Raw genomic sequence first — 21,592 nt, 5'->3', positions numbered from 1 at the left:
AGAAGATCTGGAAAACAATTCAGTGTTAGCTTTGAGGTATTATGTTAGAAGTTTTTAATCATAAGCAGTAGCAAGGTTTTGCGCTATATTTCATTAAATTATATCCTGCCTTTCTTCAAGGAACTGAGAAAGAATTTCTTGCTGCTGGTAGTATACTATTTTGCCATGTACGTACCTATGTCATTAAGCCAAGTGATTATTTTGTTTTGAAAAACATAATTCTAACTAAGGTGATTATATATATATATATATATATATATATATATATATATATATATATATATATATATATATATATATATATTCTGTATATCATTGCACTGTGTATGATTATAGGTAAGAATGGACATAAATGTGTATTCCTATGCTTAAAGAAAATCAAATAACTTACCCAGATAAAAAATGAAATATCTAATGCACTTTACATTCAAAGTAACAATAAAGTTATTCTAAGTCTATATGCACTGCATATTTAAGGTGTATACTAGTGCACTTTACATACTTCATTGGAACACTCTTATATCCCATCTTTCTTCACTTTTGCTTAATAATCTGTTCCATATGTTTTGTGTACTCAATAACTGAAAATTCTAGGTTAAATACTGTATGTGTCATCTTCAAAAAAGCTTCCCTCTTATACCCTTTTGTATAGGAACATTGCATAATTGATTTGGGTAGAGTATTGTTTTGGCCACCTGCTCTATGAATAATGTTAAAAATGATTATAAAGACACCTGCATCACATGAAATTTAAAACGTAGGTTGAATTAATGACATATCAGAAAGGATTAACTATGAATGAACTAGATACTAGACCAAAGTACACATATTGTATCAAGCAATAAAGTAAACTGTTTTCATTTCATATTTATGGCAACTTTTTTTTTTTTACTATTTGTTATCCAGTTGTTTAGAGATACGTTGGGGGATTTCATTTGGCTGTTTATTAAGTTAACTGTGGCCACATTGAAACCCATTGACTTTTTTCTTGCAAAAATCTTCCACCTTTGCTACCTGTGGAGTTAAGAAATTGAATAAAATTTTCTCTTCTGCTTAAAAAAACATATTTCCAGATGGTAAATTGCTTCTTGCTTAGTGACAAATGCAAAATCTAGTTTTTCTCCACTTTATTTCTACTACCTAGGAAAGGCTTCAGCTTCACTGATTACTTTTTGGTTTGTTCAGTACAGGTATCTGAAATAAATAATTATTGGCTACTAGGCCTGGTTTTAAAAGGCAATTTTCTGACAAGGTAATTGGATTTACTAGTAATTTTAGTGCACATATATTGGATTTCTAATTTAGAACCACAATACTTCTCTCTCTGCACTACTGATTGCTCTTGGCCGTGATTGCTCATATGTTATACGTTGATAGTGGCCAGATAAGTAGAAGAAACTCAAATAGAGTGAGGAGCTGTTTAATATAACGGCATCTCTTGATATTTAAATAGCAAAATACCAAATCTGAAGCTAGTTCAATCTCCGTGGTTGTATAATTTGGGGATAAAACCTATTTTATCTACCACTGATAACAATTATCCAATCATACAATTGAAACGTATATGTATGTGTATGCTATACATATATTTGTGTCTTTTATTTGAGAGGTATTAAATGAAATAACCTGTATTCACACAGTGCTGCGTAAAATGCAACCTTTGCTTACTGATCTTAGCAGTATCTTGAGTATATACATAGCCATGGAAAGATGATCACTAGTGAGCAATGTTAAAAAAAAGTTTTGTCAGCAGCAATATTGAAGCCTTACAGGAGCAAAGTTCACCAAAAAGTTTGTTGACTTTTTGACTTCATAAGCTTTGCAAATTAGATTGCTGAATGGTTGTTTAAAGAATATTTGCTCAATAGAGTGCATCTTTGTGTACCTGTCTTCATTTTTAAGAGGGCATTTGTACTTCAGTGTAAATAACTACAGTTGTTAAAAATTAAGGGACGTCATGTTATTTGGGTGAAAATTGATATTTGTTAAATACTCGATATTGGCTGACTGTCAAATAAACATGACCCCCCCTGCGCTCCCCCCACTTATGGCACGTGAGCCAAAAAAGGTTCGCTATCGCTGTTATAGATTGTTTAGATTGTTCTTGGTGCAGGGTATCCATTGCAATTAAGGCACTGGCTGGCTCACATATTTAATCAGATCAACTAAAACTCTCATGTTCTGTGAATTTGCACCAAGTACTAAATTTAATTAATTTCAACCTTGTTTTACTTTTTTATGGCATAATATTTGATGCAATTCCAGCCTGTTTGGTTAATTTATGTCTGTCTGGGTGTATTGTGTAAACCAAGAAAATGTAATAATTCAGAATCCAGTCTGGGTCGGTCACTGGGACCAGAGGTTGAGCTTTCCAAGCTTTCGGACTCGTGATCAACCCAGACTGGGTTCTGCAACATTATCCTGGGACACGTACATTTGCCTTCATTTGTGTAATGCTCCAGTATTACCCAATGGTTCCATGTTATACAAACTGAGCCAGCATGTTATAATGGTTGTCCTGCCAAGCAGAGAGACCTGTGTGCAAATCTGTAGTCCTCAAAAAAAATTACCAGTAACTTTAAATACCTAGCTTGTTGTATATAGTTTAGAAATAAAATGGGGAGGGATGAAAGAATGCCTGTAGTCCTAATCTTATTTCTTTCCCTATTTTAAAATAGAATATGAACGTACCATACTCTAGAGTTCATACTCTTATTTTAAACTAGGGCTGCAATGGTTCAGTGGTTAAAGAGGCTGAACTTCTTGTCAGCTGAAAAGGTGACAGCCCAGGTTCGAGACTCGAGTGCTGCACGACAGGGTGAGCTCCCGTTACTAGCTCACCTACCAGTTCAAAAGCATGGGAAATGTGAGTAGATAAATAGGTACCACTTTGCTGGGAATGTAACAGCATTCCGTGTACCTTGGCATATAGTCAGGCTGTCCACATGCTCCTGGAAATGTCTTTGGACAACACTGGCTTCCTCAGCTAAGAATTGGAGATAAGCGCCACCCTGTAGAGTCAGAAATGATTGGACAGGGGAAACCTTTACCTTTATTTTTATACCATCTTTAAAGTAATCTGTCTCAGAATTCTCCCACAAAAGCATTTAGAGTTTTCAGTGCTGCTTTGTATTCAAACAGCTAGGAGCTCATTTCAGTAGATGTAACATCACGAAGACACCAGCCCAGAATCATTTCATGTAGCGTTTCCTTTCTGGATTGCTTTCACTTAAATAAAAAATTGTTATGTACTGTAAATTTGGTGGCTCTTACCGAAATCCGTCCTGTTGAGCAGGTTGTATCTGAGTCCTTGAGGCAGAGGGAACCAAACAATATGGCTCCCCCAAAACATCTGCATAATTACAGGAAGTTGTCTTCTGCATGCTTGGTTAAATTTACAGTTTAGAATAAGTGGCACTTATGACTGGCTCAGACCATATGTTATTAGCAATAATACTACTATGAAGCTAATAACAGTATTTTAATTCAGTAATTACACAGGTGTGGTGTAACAAAAACACAGAATTATGGGATATGGATTAGGAAGCTTGATATTAGAGAGTCCTGTTTTGATGCGATGGGCATTTAGTTATGACCGGTATGCAAATTACTGCATTTACCGGAAGTGAAGACAACATTTCCTTCCATAATAATTTAACTTAAAATGGGATTATTGCCTTGTTAATTATATAGGAAGACAGGCAGGTGAAGTATTTTAATTTAGTCATCTTTTTAGGTCAGTGTTTCTCAAACTTGGCGACTTTAAGTCCTGTGGACTTCAACTCCCAGAATCCCCCAGCCAGCATAGCTGGCTGGGGAATTCTGGGAGTTGAAGTCCACAGGACTTAAAGTCGCCAAGTTTGAGAAACACTGTTTTAGGTGATGCTTATTTTTTTTCATAACTGTGATAAAGTATTTTGCAAGTAAAGACAGCTCGGCCATTAATAAAAAGGTATGTATGAAAATGTTGGAATATATTTGATGAATAATCAGAATATGTATTCTATTCTAATGGATTATAATTGTATTCAAATTATATTTTAATTGATTTTTTTTTAAATTTAAAATCCTTATTTATTGTCTTAACATTTTATACTGCATTTTATTCAATATCTCTAAGCCTCTGAAAGTAGTGTTAATAGCATTCCATCTGAATACACATGACATGTAGTTGATTAATAGTGACCACACACAATAGAATAGTTGTTGAATTGCTTATCTATGTCTGTTAGAAAGCCGAGATAACAAAATTGTTTTGTTTTTTAACATTGCAGTAATATTAGGTAGGAAGCTTACTTCCCATATTATAGCTCTGTGATGGCGAACCTGTGGCATGCATGCCACAGGTGGCACGCGGAGCCCTGTCTGGGGGCACGCGAGCCATCGCCCAGCTTAGCTCCACCACGCATGCACGCACACCTCATGCCAGCCAGTTCATTTTCAGGGGTGGGGGAAGCAAGGACGGGTGTGGCGCTCCCCCTCCGTTTTTTGTGCCAGGAGGTTTCAGGGAGGGCCTCCAGAGCCCGGGGGAGGCCGTTTTCACCCTCCCGGAGGCTTGAGGGGAACCTCCGGCACCTGGGGAGGGCGAAAAACAGGACGTCCGGAAGTTCTGGAAGTGGGCCTGTTTCTGGCCTTCGGAGGGCCTCTGGAGCCCGAGGGAGGCCATTTTCGCTCTCCTGGAGGCTTGAGGAAAACCTTCAGAGCCTGGGGAGCGTGAAAATCCCCCCCCCCCATCATGGGGGGCAGTCGCACAGGTGGGCAGGGTACATTGAAATGTGAGTGTGGACGCACGCGCATGATTTTGGCACGCGAGGACAAAAAGGTTCGCCATCACTGTTATAGCACATTGTAATTATTTTTAAAAGGGGAAGTAAGTACACACTTTTGGAATTTCAAATATCAAATTTGAGAAACGGAGAAGAATTAGTTTTTAGACTCCGTTTCATTTAAAATGGTATCCTTTTATTTTTTAAACACTATACACTTATGTTTTTTTAACTTGTAAGTGTAGTATAGGGTATTTCTGTCTATGGAATTAGAGGATTGTATTTTATATACTTCTAATAATGTCACCTTTTCCCATCAGTATTGGAATAGGGCTTATACATTGCTGACGGTTAAAAAACATTTATTGGTATTGGGTGGAGGTGGCATTTTTACTTTATTAAAGCTATCAACAAAATTCCCCCGCTGCTTTTCAGTCATGTATTCAAGGTCAAGGAGGTCATATATGATTAAAAATTAACAGTTTATGTTGAATGAAAACCCAGTTTATGTGGAGTTGTAAGTCATATTGTCAGATAGAAATCGTCCACTATCTAAAACCAGATAAAACTAGATAAAACTAAGTTTATCTTTTATCTAAAACTAGATAAAGAGACACAATGTTACTAATAAAATTGTTAAAAGTATGTCTCACATTTCCTCTAAAGTGGTATTCAGCTTCTACCAGACAAAGATTGATTCTTGACAAGATTTAGTAGGGATTGCAGTGATCTAAAGTAGACCGTTGCCGTAAGTAATACCACTCTTTCCTTTTTTTAAAAAAATTAATGAATCCTCAGGATCAACTTTGCAAATATTACATTTATAAACCGATGTTCTCGTTTGGTTCTCCTTAAAACTATCACCCCCCAACGGGCAAGGGTTGAGTGGGGAACCCTCTCTCACCCGAGGAAATCACTGTCCCCCACCCCGCTTTGGCCCTGAGATGCCAAAATAGTGACCCCACCACCCGCGATTCTGACTGGGAAGGGGGGGCTGAGGGTCCCCCCACCCCTTGTTCTCAAGATACCCGACATGTCTCTTTGCTGCTGCCAGCAAAATGGAGGAAAAATAAAAGTGCCTTTCCTGCCTCTCTCTCTCCCCTTCCCCCCATTTTTTGCTCAAAATCAGTGCAATATAACTTTTCCTACCATTTCTTTACACGGAAAAAAATGACTTTTGTACAACCTCGCCGACGTGTGTGGTGAAGTGTGCAGAGAGAGACAAACGTCTACACATCATACACACGCCGACCACCTTGTGAGTTGAATTGGGCTGAAAGACTGGCCCAAAGTCACTCAGTTTCTCCGTTTGACTCCCTTTTTGTTTCATAAAACCATAAGCAGGAGGTATAAGAAGCGCATTGTTCAAAATTGAGTTGCTCATGTTGTTGCTGCAAAAAGATACAACTTACGCCAAGCATTTTGGCTGCAAATACAGTGCTCCATCTATTCTTCTCCTGACCTAGAATTCCCCATCTGATCCCTTAAGATAGCAAAAAACGCTTGCACTTCTAGTACTTGTCCATATGGCCATTTCATTTGCTATTTACTTGTCGTCCATGTTATACATGCATTTTCTGTGCAGGAGACAAGTAGGGAATATAACTGCTGCCTGACTTTGCTTGTGTTGCACTGAAATGCTTCATTGTCTGCCTGTGCAACCTGCTGTTAGAAAGCTAGGCTGCTGTGTTTAATACAACTTTCAAGTGTGAAAAAAGCAGTAAGTAAGAACATTGATTCTTCCTGCTGGAGACTTTGCTGTTGCTGATGTTCTGGTTAACAAAACACCAAATTTTCTTCTTCTGATAAAACAAAAGACGCATAGTTCTTATTGATTTGTGACATTGAAAGTAACTTCTGCCAGATAAAATGTGTGTTGTTCTGCCCATGGACCAGTTGTAGAAAGCATTCATCTCAATATGGTTAGGATGTGAAAGTTTCAGGAGAGCTTTATTTTTGACTTAGTGTTTGAATTGTGAACAATTTCCTGACAAGCAGGATTTCTCTAAAGAGTTTGTTTCTGTTTTTAGAGTGTGTACAGTATAGGATGCCGCAGTTGTTGTCTGATTTCTGGATCCATTTTGTTGGTACAACACAAAGCGATTATTTTGATCTTTCAGTTGGGTTTCAGGCTAGGTTCAGTACTGAGACTGCCTTGGTGGCCCATGTTGATGATTCACACGGAACCCGATGGAAGGGGGAAATCCGCATTTATGCTTCCTTATCTTTCAGTATCCTTCAATGCTATTGATCACAGAATCCTTTTGGATTGGCCGTGGGAGTTTGGAATTAGGGGCTATGCTGGCAATTGAAACCATTATTTTACGGCGATCCTTGTCTTGTCTTCACGACCGGTTCCAGTTGCTGTTGGCAAAGGGGAGAGAGATTATCCTCCAGGCCCCTCTTATGTGGGGGTTCTGCAGGGTTGAATGCTCCATCCCTTCCTGTATTCTTACTTTTTGATTCATTTGATTAGCCAGGGAATAGCAATCCAGCTGAGCATGCTTGAAACTTCGTATTTAATTGGGTTACAAAAAAAACTGATATTTGTATTGTTATTGTTGTTGTTCCTGATTATCTTTCATAAGATGATTCAGCATTTGTAGTATGTACCATTATTGGGGTATTCAGACACAATTGGATGTTAGCTTTAAGGTTTCATGAATATCCTCTATCCCAGTGATGGCTAACCTTTTTGCTACCATGTGCCAAAAGCAGGGAGAGCGCGGGGGGTCATGCGCGTGTGTGCCACACCCATAATTCTATGCTCCCTCCCCCCGTGCATGTGCACATGACCCTCCCGTGCTCCCCCTGCTTTTGACACACGATGGCATGGTGGACCTGTTTTTCGCCCTCCCTAGGCTCCAGACCCTTTCTAGCAGCCTGGGGAGGGCAAAAACTGCCTTCTCCACCACCACCACGGAGGCCTACCGGAAGCCAAAAACAACCTGTTTCCCGACTTCTGGTGGGCCCAGAAGGCCTGAAAATCAGCTGAGCTGAGCTCCCGTGACCCCCGATATGGCTCCGCGTGCCACCTGTGGCATGCGTTCCCTAGGTTCGCCATTACGGCTCTATCCTGTTTCTTGTCCGCTGTTTAGAGGAGAGATTATGGTCATCTTATTTAGGAGTTATAAAAACCAGAAATGTTTACTGGTTGCTCTTCTCGTTCAACTGCAGGCGATAAATGTCTAATCCGTTGTTGCAGAATTATATTCCCTGTCCTTGGAGTTATTGAAAGAAAGTTAAGAAAAAGTAGTTACAAAAAATATCAGCTGCGCTTAGAACTGAATTTGGCTGGTTTCCTCCCATTGTTCTAAAGCACAAAATGTTCTCCCCTTTTTAAAAAAAATCAAAACTATCCATATATTCATTCTCGCTTGTCTTTGTTTTCGTACAGTATTTATTTTATTGCAGAGAATCTAAGTAAAAAAAAAAGTCTGAATCTATGCGGCAGGGCTAATCCTGAAATAGTCCTGTACCAATTCAAGTAAAATTGTCTGGACCTCATGGGAATGGACTCAAATGCAGTAGGCCAAGGAATTTGTTTTTTGGTCCTTTTGCAATTCTGTGGAAATCAGTGTCCCCACTTAACTGACCCTGTCTATATCATATGCAAACCGAGAGGTTGAGTAATAGGACAATTTTAAGTGACATTTACCAAAGGGGCTTTACCCCATCAAAAAGCTTGTGAATGACTGTGCCCCAGATCTCCTGCTAAGTCATGGAGTCCAAAGTAGATTTAAAGGTTGAAGATACTGTTCTAAATAGTTAGGTGGTTAGCCATTTAGTTCAACTTTGAAACATTTGATTAAAAATAGCAAAATCTTGTATGTGCCCTTTTATGACAATAAAGGAAATATGAGCTCATAAAAATGCTTATCATTGTAATAGCTAATTTCTCAACAATGTATCATTGCAGTTTAGCTGAAAAAAACTGTTCAATTTCTACAGAAAGCTTGTGTTCAGACTTTAGACAGTAAGTTTGTCACCTTTATATACAATGCAGGAGTGAAGGGTATTTAGGATAATGTGCAAGAATTTCAACATTAATATTTATGGTATCTTAAGTATTAAGTATGGTATTTTGGCATTTGGTCCCTGGTGCCAAAAAGATTGGGGACCACTGATATAGTAGATTTAACAGTTGTTTTGAATAATTTGAATTTTTAAGTCAACAACACAACATCACCAGCGCATAAAATGAAGTAGTTTATATTCACATCCCCAAACAGCATACCCTCAGCATGACACAAGTGTTGTTTACATGTTTATCCATAAATACATAAAATAATCAAGGGACCATTACACACCTTGTTTCCCCCCCCCCTGCTAAGCCATTAGGGTATGCCATTTCTTCCTATGTATGCTCTACTTCCAACATGCTTACTTATCTTATTCAGCAAACAAACGTAATCTCCAAATTCTCACTTAACATTTAATAATTCTAACACGCAGCATCAAAAACTTTCTTTAAATCAACAGATGTGCAAGAAGCTTTCTCAATACTTTCAGTGACTTGCTAAAGAGCAAAAAAAAAATATCTGTGTAGTCCTTGCTCTGTTGCACTTCTCAACTTCTGCTCGCTGTCAGCTCTCCTACCTGTCAATCAAACTTACGCCAAGTACCTTAAAGCAGGAATGACTCCCTTATATACTACATAGTGCTTTTCTAAAATGTATATACAGTCCTCAACTTATAACCATTGATTTAGTGACCATTCAAGGGCACTTACGATTGGTCCTCACCGTTCCGACCATTGCAGCATCTCCCCAGTGACGTGATTAAAATTTTGGCACTTGGCAACTGGCATGCATGTATGTTTACTGACAATTGCAGCATTCCAGAGGCATATGATCACCATTTCTGACCTTCCTGTCCGGCTTCCGACAAGGAAAACCAATGGGGAGAGCTGGATTTGCTTAACAATTACACGGTTCACTTAACAATTATAGCGCTTCATTTTACAACTATGGCAAAAATCCAGTCCAGCTTCCCTTATATTATTATTCATTTTTATAAAAATGTGTTAAAAGCTTAAATGAAAAAAAAAATCTTCCAAGTACTTTCAGAGATATAGTTAACAGATTAACCCATCTATGGGTTTATTTATTTATTTATTTTTGCTACATTTCCCTATTTTATAGAGAAAGAATATATTCTTCCAATAATTAAGGACACACTTTATATAAGTTGCACAGATGCTCCACAAGGAAAGCACATTCCTATGTTAACATTTGTTCTCCTGTGTTAACTGTGTCTATCCTTAATGTCTTTCAAGACGCTTATTATAGCATTTATGGTTTCTTTTTGTTGAACAATAACACAGCATTCATTTCAGTTTCATTCTCCAGCATATCACAGTCATTCCCATATAGGTCTCTAACATTAGTGACTTTTAGCCTTCTCTCACTTCAGCGTCATCCCAACTCACTTCATTAGTTTTATTTTTAATTCCGTTCACTCTGCAGGAGGTTCCCTGTTTGACTTGTTTCAATGGATTCCTGCTTTCATAGACATCCATCATTATCTGGATGACAGTAGTTCCTACTTTATGACAAACATTTTGTTTGTAATTAAATCTGCTTCACTTTATATGTATTAATCACTTCGTTCAGTGGCAGCAAAGAAAGACAGCAGATTCAAACTTTTTTTGTTTAGTGGTCTGCTAGATGTTGGTTGATGCTTTGTTAGTGCAATAAAGATTCCAGAAAAGAGATTTCTTTCCATCCAAATATGTATTCTTGCTCCCTCCCCCAGTTGTTTTATTTTTTATTTTTTACAAATATATCAAATCAATGCGTGAACAGTGTTATTTTCCAGAGCGAGGGACAGGAGGCTCCAGTGGATGGTATTGTCACACCCATTTGGCCATGAGACTGGGATGAAGCTGAAGACACACCTCTGTGTTCCACCCTTTCTTCTCCAGTTCATCTCAGTCCGGCTAAATAACGAGACCTATTTTAAACTTCTCCTGCAATTTTTATCTACTGGAACCTCCTTGCCTCTGCAGTCTCTGCGAATAGCTCTCTGCTCTAGCCTGTGAGTAGCTCTAGGTGGTTTCCTTCTGTCATACATTCTAATACAATTTAAACTGATAAAATTAATCATAATTATTTCATTCAGTCCACTTATGTTTTTTTTAAAATAATAATACACATTTATATTAGGTTGTAATCTATGTTATTCAATTATTCCATGTTTTCTCTGGTTATTTTTATTTTATTATATAAAAAATATACACCAATAGTCCCTCTTCTCTTATTTCTACCACTTATTCTAGCTTTAGCCCTGTCACCCTTTATTAAAAGGCTTTCTTTTTCTATCCTATCTAATTTCTTATCATGTCACCCACCTAGAAAAAGAGAGAGAGAGAGAGAGAGAAAAAAGGAAAAATAAATCAGAACAATAACAAAAAAGAGAAATCATCTATCCATCATCTCTTGCCCGCTTCAGTATTTTAATGTGTATTCTTGATGGCTATAGCTTTTGGTACCTGTAAAAAGAAAAAGAAATGCTAGATAGGTTTACATAACTTTGGGGGTGACATGTTTATCGTTATCAACTTTGTTTTTCAGAACTACAATTCGTCACCGCCTCTTGCTGGAGAAAATAAGAACTTTTCAGGAAGAGCCTTGATCTCATGAACGAATCAACAGATCTTGGGAATGCAAGCACTCTGGAGCCAGTTATACGGCTCAGGAAGGGACATATGCCCAATTCTGCTGGGCAAGAACATGATCATAACGACAAGTCCAGTGAGCAGGAACGTCTCTTAATAGAACCATCAGCATCATCTGAAAAGGTAACAGTGAATAATTGTTATACTGAAATTTGGAAACAAAGACAGAGTTCCTTGGATTATGAGTTTACTCGAGCTAATGATTACAATTGTATAAATCTGAAAGATGATTTTCTAGAGTACCTTAGGAACAATTACGGTCCTGTTTTAATATACTTGATTCCCAAGCTGCAGGCAATGGTCATATTGCCTTTTAGAGTGGCTAACAATTTTTTTCCTGTTTTAAAGACCAATCCTATATAATCAGTTTTATTTTTGTTAATATGTTTACCAAGGGCAGACAATAAGAAGTGAAGTCTTAGGAAAATGACATATTGGTGTATTACCCATACTGGATATAAGCCCCTTTTCTATATTGGCTGTTGTTCAAAAATTCAGGATAAATATTAGATCCAAGACTACTGAATTGCATCTCCCATCTATATACCTAAATTCTACCTACACTCACTTTTCTGTAGCATTGAAACAGAATGACAAAGCAATCAGTAACTATCCTGATGAACTCATTTTGTAGTCCTTCATACCTAATTGACAAAGAAGATGGTCTTTCAGCTGTTGGGCAGAGTGTTTATATTATCATTTCGATCCTTCATTAGGTTCCCTTTCACAGTTAATACCATAATTATTTAACATTAAATAATCTGCCATGTTTTGGAGCCCTTGAGAAGATTTGGGATTTTTATCAAGAATACCCTTCCCCCAAAACATTGTAAGAATACTGAGTGAACCAAAGCAGCTAGATCCATGATGGCAAGCCTATGGCATGCGTGCCAGAAGTGGCACGCAGACCCCTCTCTGGGCACACGCACTGTCGCCAGCTGCTCTTCCGGGTTCCGTCACACGCCAGCTGTCTCTTCGAGGTTCTGGTGCTACAATGCGCATGCACATGTGCGTGCTCCTGTTTCAGCACTTGGTGGCGAAAAGGTTAACCATCACTGATCTAGAGTATTGATACTGATCAGGTTTTTGAACACATTTGTTTCGATTAAATCTGTTTAACTGAGAGCTAATCTCTATTAAATTGAGAGACAACGAAGTTTTGGACAGGCAATGAGAAGACTCACGTTCAAGTCCTTCCTTAGAAGTTCATTGAAAATGGGAGAAAGAAAATTGTATTTGCCCAGCTAAAGTTTCAATGTGTTCATACAAATGTTTTCTAACTACAGTGTTCAAGGCAATCCTGTTTCCTGTTATTTAATAAGGAGAGTTTAAAAGACTCTTTCTTTAAATATCTTCTCTCTGTTGCACAAACATATCTGGAATATGGTGGGATTGTACCACCGTCCTAAACACAGCATTATTTGACAAATGACATTGGTTGTCTTCTGATCACTGTTTATTCAGTATTCACATATTTCTTTTAACTGTAGGTTGTAGGAATATTCTTGTTGGCAATGTGATGAAGAAGATATTGAGGCTAAGGAATGCAGCAATTCTGAGCATGGGTCACTGGAAGAGGGAGAGAACGTGCACCTGAACATAACCTGTAGAGAGGTTGAGCCAATGGCATGTATAGGTTTAACTTTAAGATCATGACTTTGCTTTCATCCTGCTGTGCAACAAGCATTAGATGCCCTCAGTAGGTTATACTGGCTCATCTCAAGGGGTTCTGTAAATTGCTCTTACATTTGAACCTTTAAAGAACTCCGAAAAGGTTCTTTAAACCCCAAAAGATACGAAGCCCTACAGGAAAAGCGACAAGCAACATTGAATTTAAAATTCACACTTATATTCCTGCTCTAAGCAGCACAGTCCGTTCATTTTGTTTAGTGTATACTTATTGTCTGAATTTGCACACGGTTGCAAAAAATGGAACGGGCAGAGTTGATTTCTAAGCTAGAGAATCAAATAGGGCCAGGATTTTTTTTTTTTTAAAAAAGGGCCACCCATTTTCATCTTGCCAAAGAGAGCTGGTGGGTGCACATGGGAGGGAGACCAGAAGTGAATGGAGAAGTTGCCTCAGATTCAGAAACTACTGTGAGTCAGGCAATCCCAGTTAGATTATGCCCTTTTGTCCAAATTCCATATATTGCTGCTCTGGAGCTTCTCCTTTTGCACTCGGAAAGCAAGTGTATGTTTTCAATGTGGTTTCCGATGGGGCTTCATAAATCAGGAAAGGATGAAATGCAGTTGACTGGAGACTAGCAAAGCATTAGGTTAAAGCAAAGATACAGTTCAGAGAAAATTCCAATTTTCCTGCAGCTCTGCGGGAGGGGCTACAGCTGGGTTTAGTCACAGCCTGATTGGTCCAGAGACTGAGGGAATTTTCTTAAAGACACCATCCTTCCCTACTGGCTCCCAGTTTCCTCTCAGTCTCTGGTCCAAGCACTAGTTTTTGCTCCCTGAGGTACTAATAGTTATTATATTAATTCGATTAATTGGGTATTCTAAATTCTTAAATTATCGGACTGCCGGCCATCGAGTCTGCTAATCAGTCTCATAAGGAGGCAGGGCTTCCCGGTCCTTGCCTCTGGGCCTGAGGGGGCTTTGACCAACTCCTGGATGTGCAGGGGTGACAGGCTCCCATTGCAGCCGAAATTCCTAGAGGCTCCAGGACGAACTATTGGCATCAGGTAGGATTGCAGGGGCCGCACCTGCAGTTGTGAACCGCGCCACTGGGATTGCCTCACCGTGACTTAAAGCCCGCCGTGGTGTTAACAGCCTTGCCGCGGCTGAGAAAATTTTGTCGCGCCGCCCTAGCCTCACCACGTGTTTAAAGCAACCGCAGCTTCAAAGACGTGCAGCATTTCCTGAGTCTTGGAAGCCTCTGCAGCGAAGGCAATCAAAGAGGGAAGCAGAGTGAACGAATCCAACACCTAGGAACAGTGATAAACTCTGTAGCAGGACTTGTTCGGCTCTCTCCAGATCGTCTCAAAAGTCTCCAATCCTTGGCACGCCATGTCCACGCAAGTCGGTCAGTTTCCATCCTGACCTTGGCCCGCCTCCTGCGCAAGATGGTGTCGTGCATAGGAATAGTTCCCTGGGCACGTCTCCACTCTCGGACACTTCAATTGCTGCTCATCCCCTACCAACGTCATCGCATGAGAAACTCCTTGCGTCTAGTCAGACTGCCTCCGGATCTCCGCTGGTCTCTGAGGTGGCGGATATCTCTGGCCCTACTTCACGGCTCTGACATTTGGGAACCAGATCACATTACTGTCACTACGGATGCGATCCTTTACGGCTGGGGGGCCTTGATGGAATCCAGACTGGCCCAGGGTTGTTGGTTGTAATCAGACCTTCGCCACAATATCAACTGGCTGGAGCTGAAAGCAGCACGCCTTGCACTCTTGCAATTTTGAGACTCGATTGCCAACCAACATGTCCTCCTCTTGACGGACAATGTAGCCACGAAGGCGCACATAAACTGCTAAGTGAGAACTCACTCCAAATGTCTCTGGCTGGAAGCTCAGAAGCTTGGACTCTGGGCGGAGAAGAAACTGGCCTCAATAACATCAGATCACATCTCGGGTGTTGCCAATCATCAGGCCGACTGGCTGAGTCGGACGACAGTCGATCACGGCGAGTGGCAGCTACTTCCAGAGCTCTTCCACAAGATTTGCCACCACTTCGGCAATCCGTTGGTGGACTTGTTCGCAAGCCCGACCAATGCCCAACTGCCCTGGTTCTTCTCCCGCTTCCCAGCATGCAATGCGGAAGGAGTGGACGTGCTCAGAAGTCCATGGCCTCCGGGCCTCCTTTATGCCTTTCCCCCTCTTTCTCTGATCCAGGGGACCCTGAGAAATGTAATAATAGAGAGGGCACGCATCATCCTAGTAGCCCCATATTGGCTGAAACGGCCTTGGTTTGCAGACCTCCTTCAGCTGTCCATCTCTCCCCCGTGGAGGATTCCTCAGGAGGAGATCGCCCTGTGCCAGGGGGTCCTCTTTCATCCGGAGCCCCAGTGGCTCCAACTGACCGTCTGGCACTTGAGCGGCGCCTCCTGAGGGGGGCACATCTCTCGGCCAAGGTTATCTCCACCATCAAAGCAGCCACGCGACCGCCAGCCACATGGATATATAATTCCACGTGTTCGGCGTTCACCTCCTGGTGCGAGGGAGTCAGTCTCTCTCCGGCTCATGCCTCAGTGGCCCAGGTCCTTGAGTTCCTTCAACACGGCCTAGATCTCAGCCTCTCCTATAACACCCTACATAGGCAGGTGGCTGCCCTCTTCTCCGTTCTGGCAGGGGATGGTCGTTTTTCTTTGTCCCAAGTTCCCTTAGTAAAATGGTACCTCAGAGGGGCGGGGAACTTGCGTCCCCCTCCTCTCCATTGTTTTCCAACGTGGGACCTCTCTACCGTGCACAGGGCCCTCATAGGTACTCCCTTCGAACCACTTAGGACAGTTCACCTCAGATTCCTCACCTTGAAGTAGCCTTTCTCATCGCCATTACCTCGGCTCAATGCATATCGGAGTTGGGAGCATTGTCATCCAAGGACGACCTTTGCCAATTCCACCAAGACGGGTCGTCCTTAGATTAGATCCAACCTTCATCCCGAAGGTCAACTCCCTGTTTCATAGGTCGCAGGAAATCATACTCCCTAACTTCTGCCCCTCTCCTTCACATGAGAGGGAACACCTGTGACACTGGCTGGATGTACGACGCGCTTTGCACATCTACCTTAGATGTACATCCTCCTTCCGCCGGACAGAGGCACTCTTTCTATCCTTTCAGTCCAGCACAATGGGTGCTAGAGTTTCGTCTACCACCATTGGTAGATGGTTGAGACAGGCCATTAGTGAGGCGTATTTAGCCTCAGGGAAGACTCCTCCCCAAGGTATCACGGCCCATTCCACCCGAAGTGCCGCTACCACGGCCGCGTGGGCCACTAGGGCTCCCCTGGAGGAAATTGCAGGGCGGCCACCTTGGCCTCCCCAACACCCTTTATCCGCCACTATCGTTTGGACCCTTTCGCCTTGGACGCGTCTTTCTGGCGTCGAGTTCTTCAGCAGGTGGCGACCTCCCCTCTCCCGGGACTTAGCTTGGGTATGTTCCAGCTGTAGCCCCTCCCGCCGAGCTGCAGGAAAAAGAACGTTGGTCCTTACTTGAATGTTTCTTTTCTACAGTGAAGGCGGGAGGGGCTATGTTCCGCCCTAGTAAGTTCATTTAAGCCGGCAAGGGGCGGTCGTGGGGTATATGTATATGTGTCTCCGGTTGTTTTGCCTTACATAAGATTCTCCATCGACCTCGAGGAAACTGGGAGCCAGTAGGGAAGGATGGTGTCTTTAAGAAAATTCCCTCATGACTAAACCCAGCCGTAGCCCCTCCCGCCTTCACTGCAGAAAAGAAACGTTCAGGTAAGGACTAACGTTCTTTCTGCCCACAACATTGAAGGAAATCATAGGACCAAGTCCCTGGTTATGCTTTAGTGCCACAAGCCTCTCTCTGTCCAAGATATGGTAGATTACCTATTTTAAAAGTCATTTAGCTGCTTTGTGTCCTCACGAAGAGAAGGAAATATTGCTAGCTGGCTGGCTTCAGACAATTCAAGTTCGTAGATCTGCATACAGACTCTATGCCTCGAAGTCCACTGCTAGTTAAATTATGCATCCCAAAATGGCTACGGTCCAAGAACTATAGTGCAGTGTTACTAAGGTTTATAAGTGGAATTTAGTCCCAATCAGTCCTGTCATAAAAATAGGCTGTTTATTTGGAAAACATGTGGTGTAGATATTTCTCTGCCCCCATTTATATTAAAACCTTGGTTTGGTTAGAAACAGGAGCATATGAATAAAAATATCGGAAACTAGTACTGAACGTGTTTATAGAAAATATATGATCATAAAGAGGGCATTAGATCCATTTTCTAAAACCTTCTGTGGTAATGAATCTGTTAGTGATCTTGAGGCATTGCCTCATCTGTTCTTTGAGACAGGATGATAAAGCTGTTTTATTGGGCTATTTATTGGATGTTCTTTGAATGTTTAAATGCTCCAGCAAGTGCTTTTCTAAAAGAAAGAAAATGCTATTTACTAATGGCACCTCAAAACATGAAATTGCATCAGATGTAACTTACATGTTGCTTTTCCTTTTTAACTGGCTAAACGACTTTTGAAATTGGAGTAATCTCTGTATGTACATTGTTTTTTTTAAAAAAAACCCAGTAAGACTTATTAGGTGATAAGTATTCAGGAAGTGGGAAGAGCAGAATTCTTTATAACAGTGTTTTCAAACTTGGCAACTCTTAAGATTGTGGACATGAATTCCACATGCTGGCTGGGGAATTCTGCGAGTCAAAGTCCACACACCTTTAAAGTTGCCACGTATGAAAACTACTAGTGTATAATATATTGATGGTAAGTTTTTCTATCCCAGTGGAGGTTAAAGATCTACCATATAAATAGCAATAAATCTAAATTACTGGCTATTGCTTTAGAAAATAATATGTTTAGTCCTGGACTTTGTGCAGATGTTTTTCTTTCTTTCTTTCTTTCTTTCTTTCTTTCTTTCTTTCTTTCTTTCTTTCTTTCTTTCTCTCTCTCTCTCTCTCTCTCTCTCTCTCTCTCTCTCTCTCTCTCTTTCTTTCTTTCTTTCTTTCTGTTTGCATTTGTGGGGATAATATTTTGTGGCACATTTGAAATTGTATGGCCAGCAAACAAATTTGGGCAGCAAATTTGTTTGCTGCCCAGAACCATATGGATTGGGTGGGGCTATAGGCAGTTTTTAAAATAACTGAATAAACATTCAAGTTTCCCATCAATATTGCTGCTCTGTGCTGGAGCTGTCTGTCCTTCCTTCCTTCCTTTATTTCTCTCTGCCCTTTGCTCTTGAATAGTTGGAGTGTCTTTGTTTCCCCTGCTGTTTCTTCAGTTACTGATATCGCCTAAACAAATGCCTCTTACTGTGGTTTTTGTTAAACCAGCACAACCAAATGCATGTGACTTTTATCACCTGATGAATGGGCTTTTTATGTACAGCCCTGAAAAACCTGCACTTGACTCTCTCCTTTCCCCCCCCCCACCCTCCCCCCACCCCTTATAATCCTCCAGTGGCAAAAAAAAAGGAACAAAAGGCTGTTTACTTCTCATTTTTTTTCCAGCCACCCTAGTTTTTTGCTCTTGATGGATGGTGGGTTTTGTCTAAAAAGCCAGCATCTGTGGTGTTCTGTGCATTTTTAGTGTGTGGCCTAGAAGCGTAACTGTGAAATTTTGGATCCGTTGCGCTGAGGCCTTCGGTACAGTGTGCAGAATAATGAACCATGGCACTTGACTCTTCCTCATGGCAAAAGCCCAGCTGGGACATTTGTTAGACAACAGGGGCCTTGGTGACTTCTGAATTCAGCTGTTTGACCTTTTGGAAAGGATCTGTCACTAAGCCTGCTTTGAAAGCTTTTTTTTTTTAAAAAATGCTTTTTAGTTACAGCAGAGTAAAAAGGAGAAAGAAGATATACAACAGTAACAAAGTGAAATTAAAATGTTAAAAAGGGTGAAATATTTTTTAAAAATTTCTTAGTACAGAAACTGTTTTTTTAGTTCTTGTGAGGAAAAGGAAACGATAAAATTTCATGTTAACTTTTCAACAACCAGTGTTTAGCTATTTTTCATTTCTGCTCAATATTCTAAATATATACTTTCCTTCACTGCCTTTAAATCTTACATATCATTTCTTCCCCATCATGTTCTGATTTAATATGTGTATTTGCAACTCTTTGCAATGCATACACACACACACACACATACACACACACACATAAGCATATACACACATACATATATACATATATACATTGAGATAGATGATAGATAGATAGATAGATAGATAGATGATAGATAGATAGATAGATGATAGATAGATAGATGATGATAGATAGATGATAGATAGATGATAGATAGATAGATAGATAGATAGATAGATGATAGATTGATATTGGTATATTGATATATTGCAAGGAGTTGCAAACATTCAGTATCAAACCCTCAAACATAACAAGGTTTTCTTTGTGCCCCTCACAAATGTATAGTGGAAAATTCCTAACTCTGTAAAACTGCTTTGGGAATTGTTAGGAAACCAGGAGGAGCTGCAGCTCACAAAAGCTTATCTCTTTTAACAAAATTTGTTAGACTGAAAAGGTGCTACCAGATCCCTTTTAATTTTGGTCATGATAAACTAACATAGCTTTACTCTTGCAGTGTCTACAGTTGAGGAATGCTGAAGAGGAGAATTCATTCTCTCAGTGATGGGTATTCTGTTGTCAAATGAAATACACCATTTCATACAATCCTTACAAATGTCTTAATTTTCTTGGAAACTAGTACAGTACACATTATAGCAAGGATGAGCCTCAGGACCTATTTATATATCCCCCATTATTTTTCCTCTTGTCTTATATGGGATCTCAACATAATATCCATAGCAGAAGTAGGTTTGTACAAGGTCTCAGGATGCGAAATATCCTTCCCTTCTTGATTCTTTTTTTGGGAAGTCCAGAAGGAAACTTCAGAATTCTTCAGAACATTGGATTCCCGGATTGACATATTTTGAATATCCCTAGTGCAGGAGTGTCCAAACTTGGGAACTTTAAGACTTGTGGACTTCAACTCCCAGAATTCCCCAGCCAGCATGGCTGGCTGGGGAATTCTGGGAGTTGAAGTCCACAAGTCTTAAAGTTCCCAAGTTTGGACACCCCTGCCCTAGTGTTTTATATCTGTAATTACGCTCGGTTGCAGCTGATTTGTACAATTAACTGTAATGTATTCTCCATTTCAAATATGCCAGTATCTCCCCAAATTGGAGAGCTCTATGCTAAGATATAGATAGCTGAGCTCAGCAAGCAGAGGTATTTGCTGCAGATATATTTTTGTTCTTATGCAAAATTTACTGAGTTCAGACATCTGAAGTTTATTGAGAAATCGTACCATGTAATATAGTTTGGTAAAACACCACCTTGACTAACACCACTTTGAGAGCGGTGCAGTGGCCTAGAGGTGGAGCTCTCGCCTTACAATCAGGAGGCTGAGAGTTTGATCCTAGGTAGAGGCAGATATTTCTCTCTCTGGGCACAATGAGAATAGATCTGCTGAACAAAACTCCACATTGACAACAGGAAAGGCATCCGGCCATTAAACACGCTGCTGGCTCCATTCAGTTGCTCAGACTCCACCCCGCAAGGGTTTATGGGGTCGTTAAATGATGATGAAACACCACCTTGACTATGTGCTTGAGATTGCTTTGGTGCTGCTTTGCAGAATCTGTTCTCTGTGTATTAAAGTTGTTCAAAGCTTCATTTGATGACACATCAAAAAGACAAGAAAAAACGCTAACTTTTAAAAGTAAAAAAAAAGACATGGTAGCACGCAGATTGTGTAGCAAGACTTCCGGAAGAAAAGCAGAAGCTTTTCAACAGTTAATGTAGGTGTGGTCCCCCTACATCTCTCTCTCTTGTGCTTCATAAAGCCAACTTATGGCAGGGAGCTTGTCACACTAAGGCACAGCTGCTTTGGGAAGTAACATATGGTCTAAAGAGGTGGGGGAAGAAGTTTTGAGGGCCTCTATGGCAGCTGCAGTTCTTAGTTCTGTCTGGTTTCAGAGGGCTTTCTCCAAATAAGTTGACTACACACAAGCAGTTGCTTGTGTTGCTGTTGAACAGATGTGCAAAGGTTGGTTATTTTGTCGGACACAGACTAGGAAAAAAAGTCATTATACTGAAACTCTTCTTAAGAAGGAGGAACCGATTCACATTTTCTGCCTAAACGATATAAAACTATTATTTATTCATCACATCGTTCTCCATCTCACCAAAAGCAACTCTGGATTGTTTTTAGCTAACAAGGGATAGTGGAAAATTGGAATCTAGTAATTTTACCCATTTAAAAAAAAAATACTGTAGAAACAAAGTTTGGGGGATTAGCTGTGTTGGCATGATAGACCAAATACAAGTAATATAAAATCCTTTGATAAAACGCAGTCTGTTGCGCTTAAAGAATGTAAGACTGCAACTGGGAGACATTTTGCATACAGCACTTTGATTACCAGATTTATTATTTAGTACCCTGTAAACAAACATTTTTTTTGCATCATAATGAACC

The 21,592-nt window shown here is 40.3% G+C and overlaps 1 protein-coding gene across 1 annotated transcript in view; it reads left to right on the top strand.

Annotated features, from left to right (window-relative positions):
- Window positions 1–11,406: 11,406 nt before the first annotated feature.
- The window catches only part of ADIPOR2 (adiponectin receptor 2), a gene marked incomplete at its 5' end in the record, with an annotated part of 34,157 nt that continues 23,971 nt past the window's right edge, over window positions 11,407–21,592 (top strand). The window contains one exon of the mRNA XM_081957271.1: window positions 11,407–11,568. Within this exon, the coding sequence (XP_081813397.1) occupies window positions 11,407–11,568 (162 nt within the window). The remainder of the gene's footprint in view (window positions 11,569–21,592) is intronic.

This window comes from Natrix helvetica (genome assembly GCF_964273705.1).
Source record: "Natrix helvetica genome assembly, chromosome: 6".
Taxonomy (NCBI): domain Eukaryota; kingdom Metazoa; phylum Chordata; class Lepidosauria; order Squamata; family Natricidae; genus Natrix; species Natrix helvetica.
This window is presented reverse-complemented; position numbering and strand designations above follow the sequence as displayed.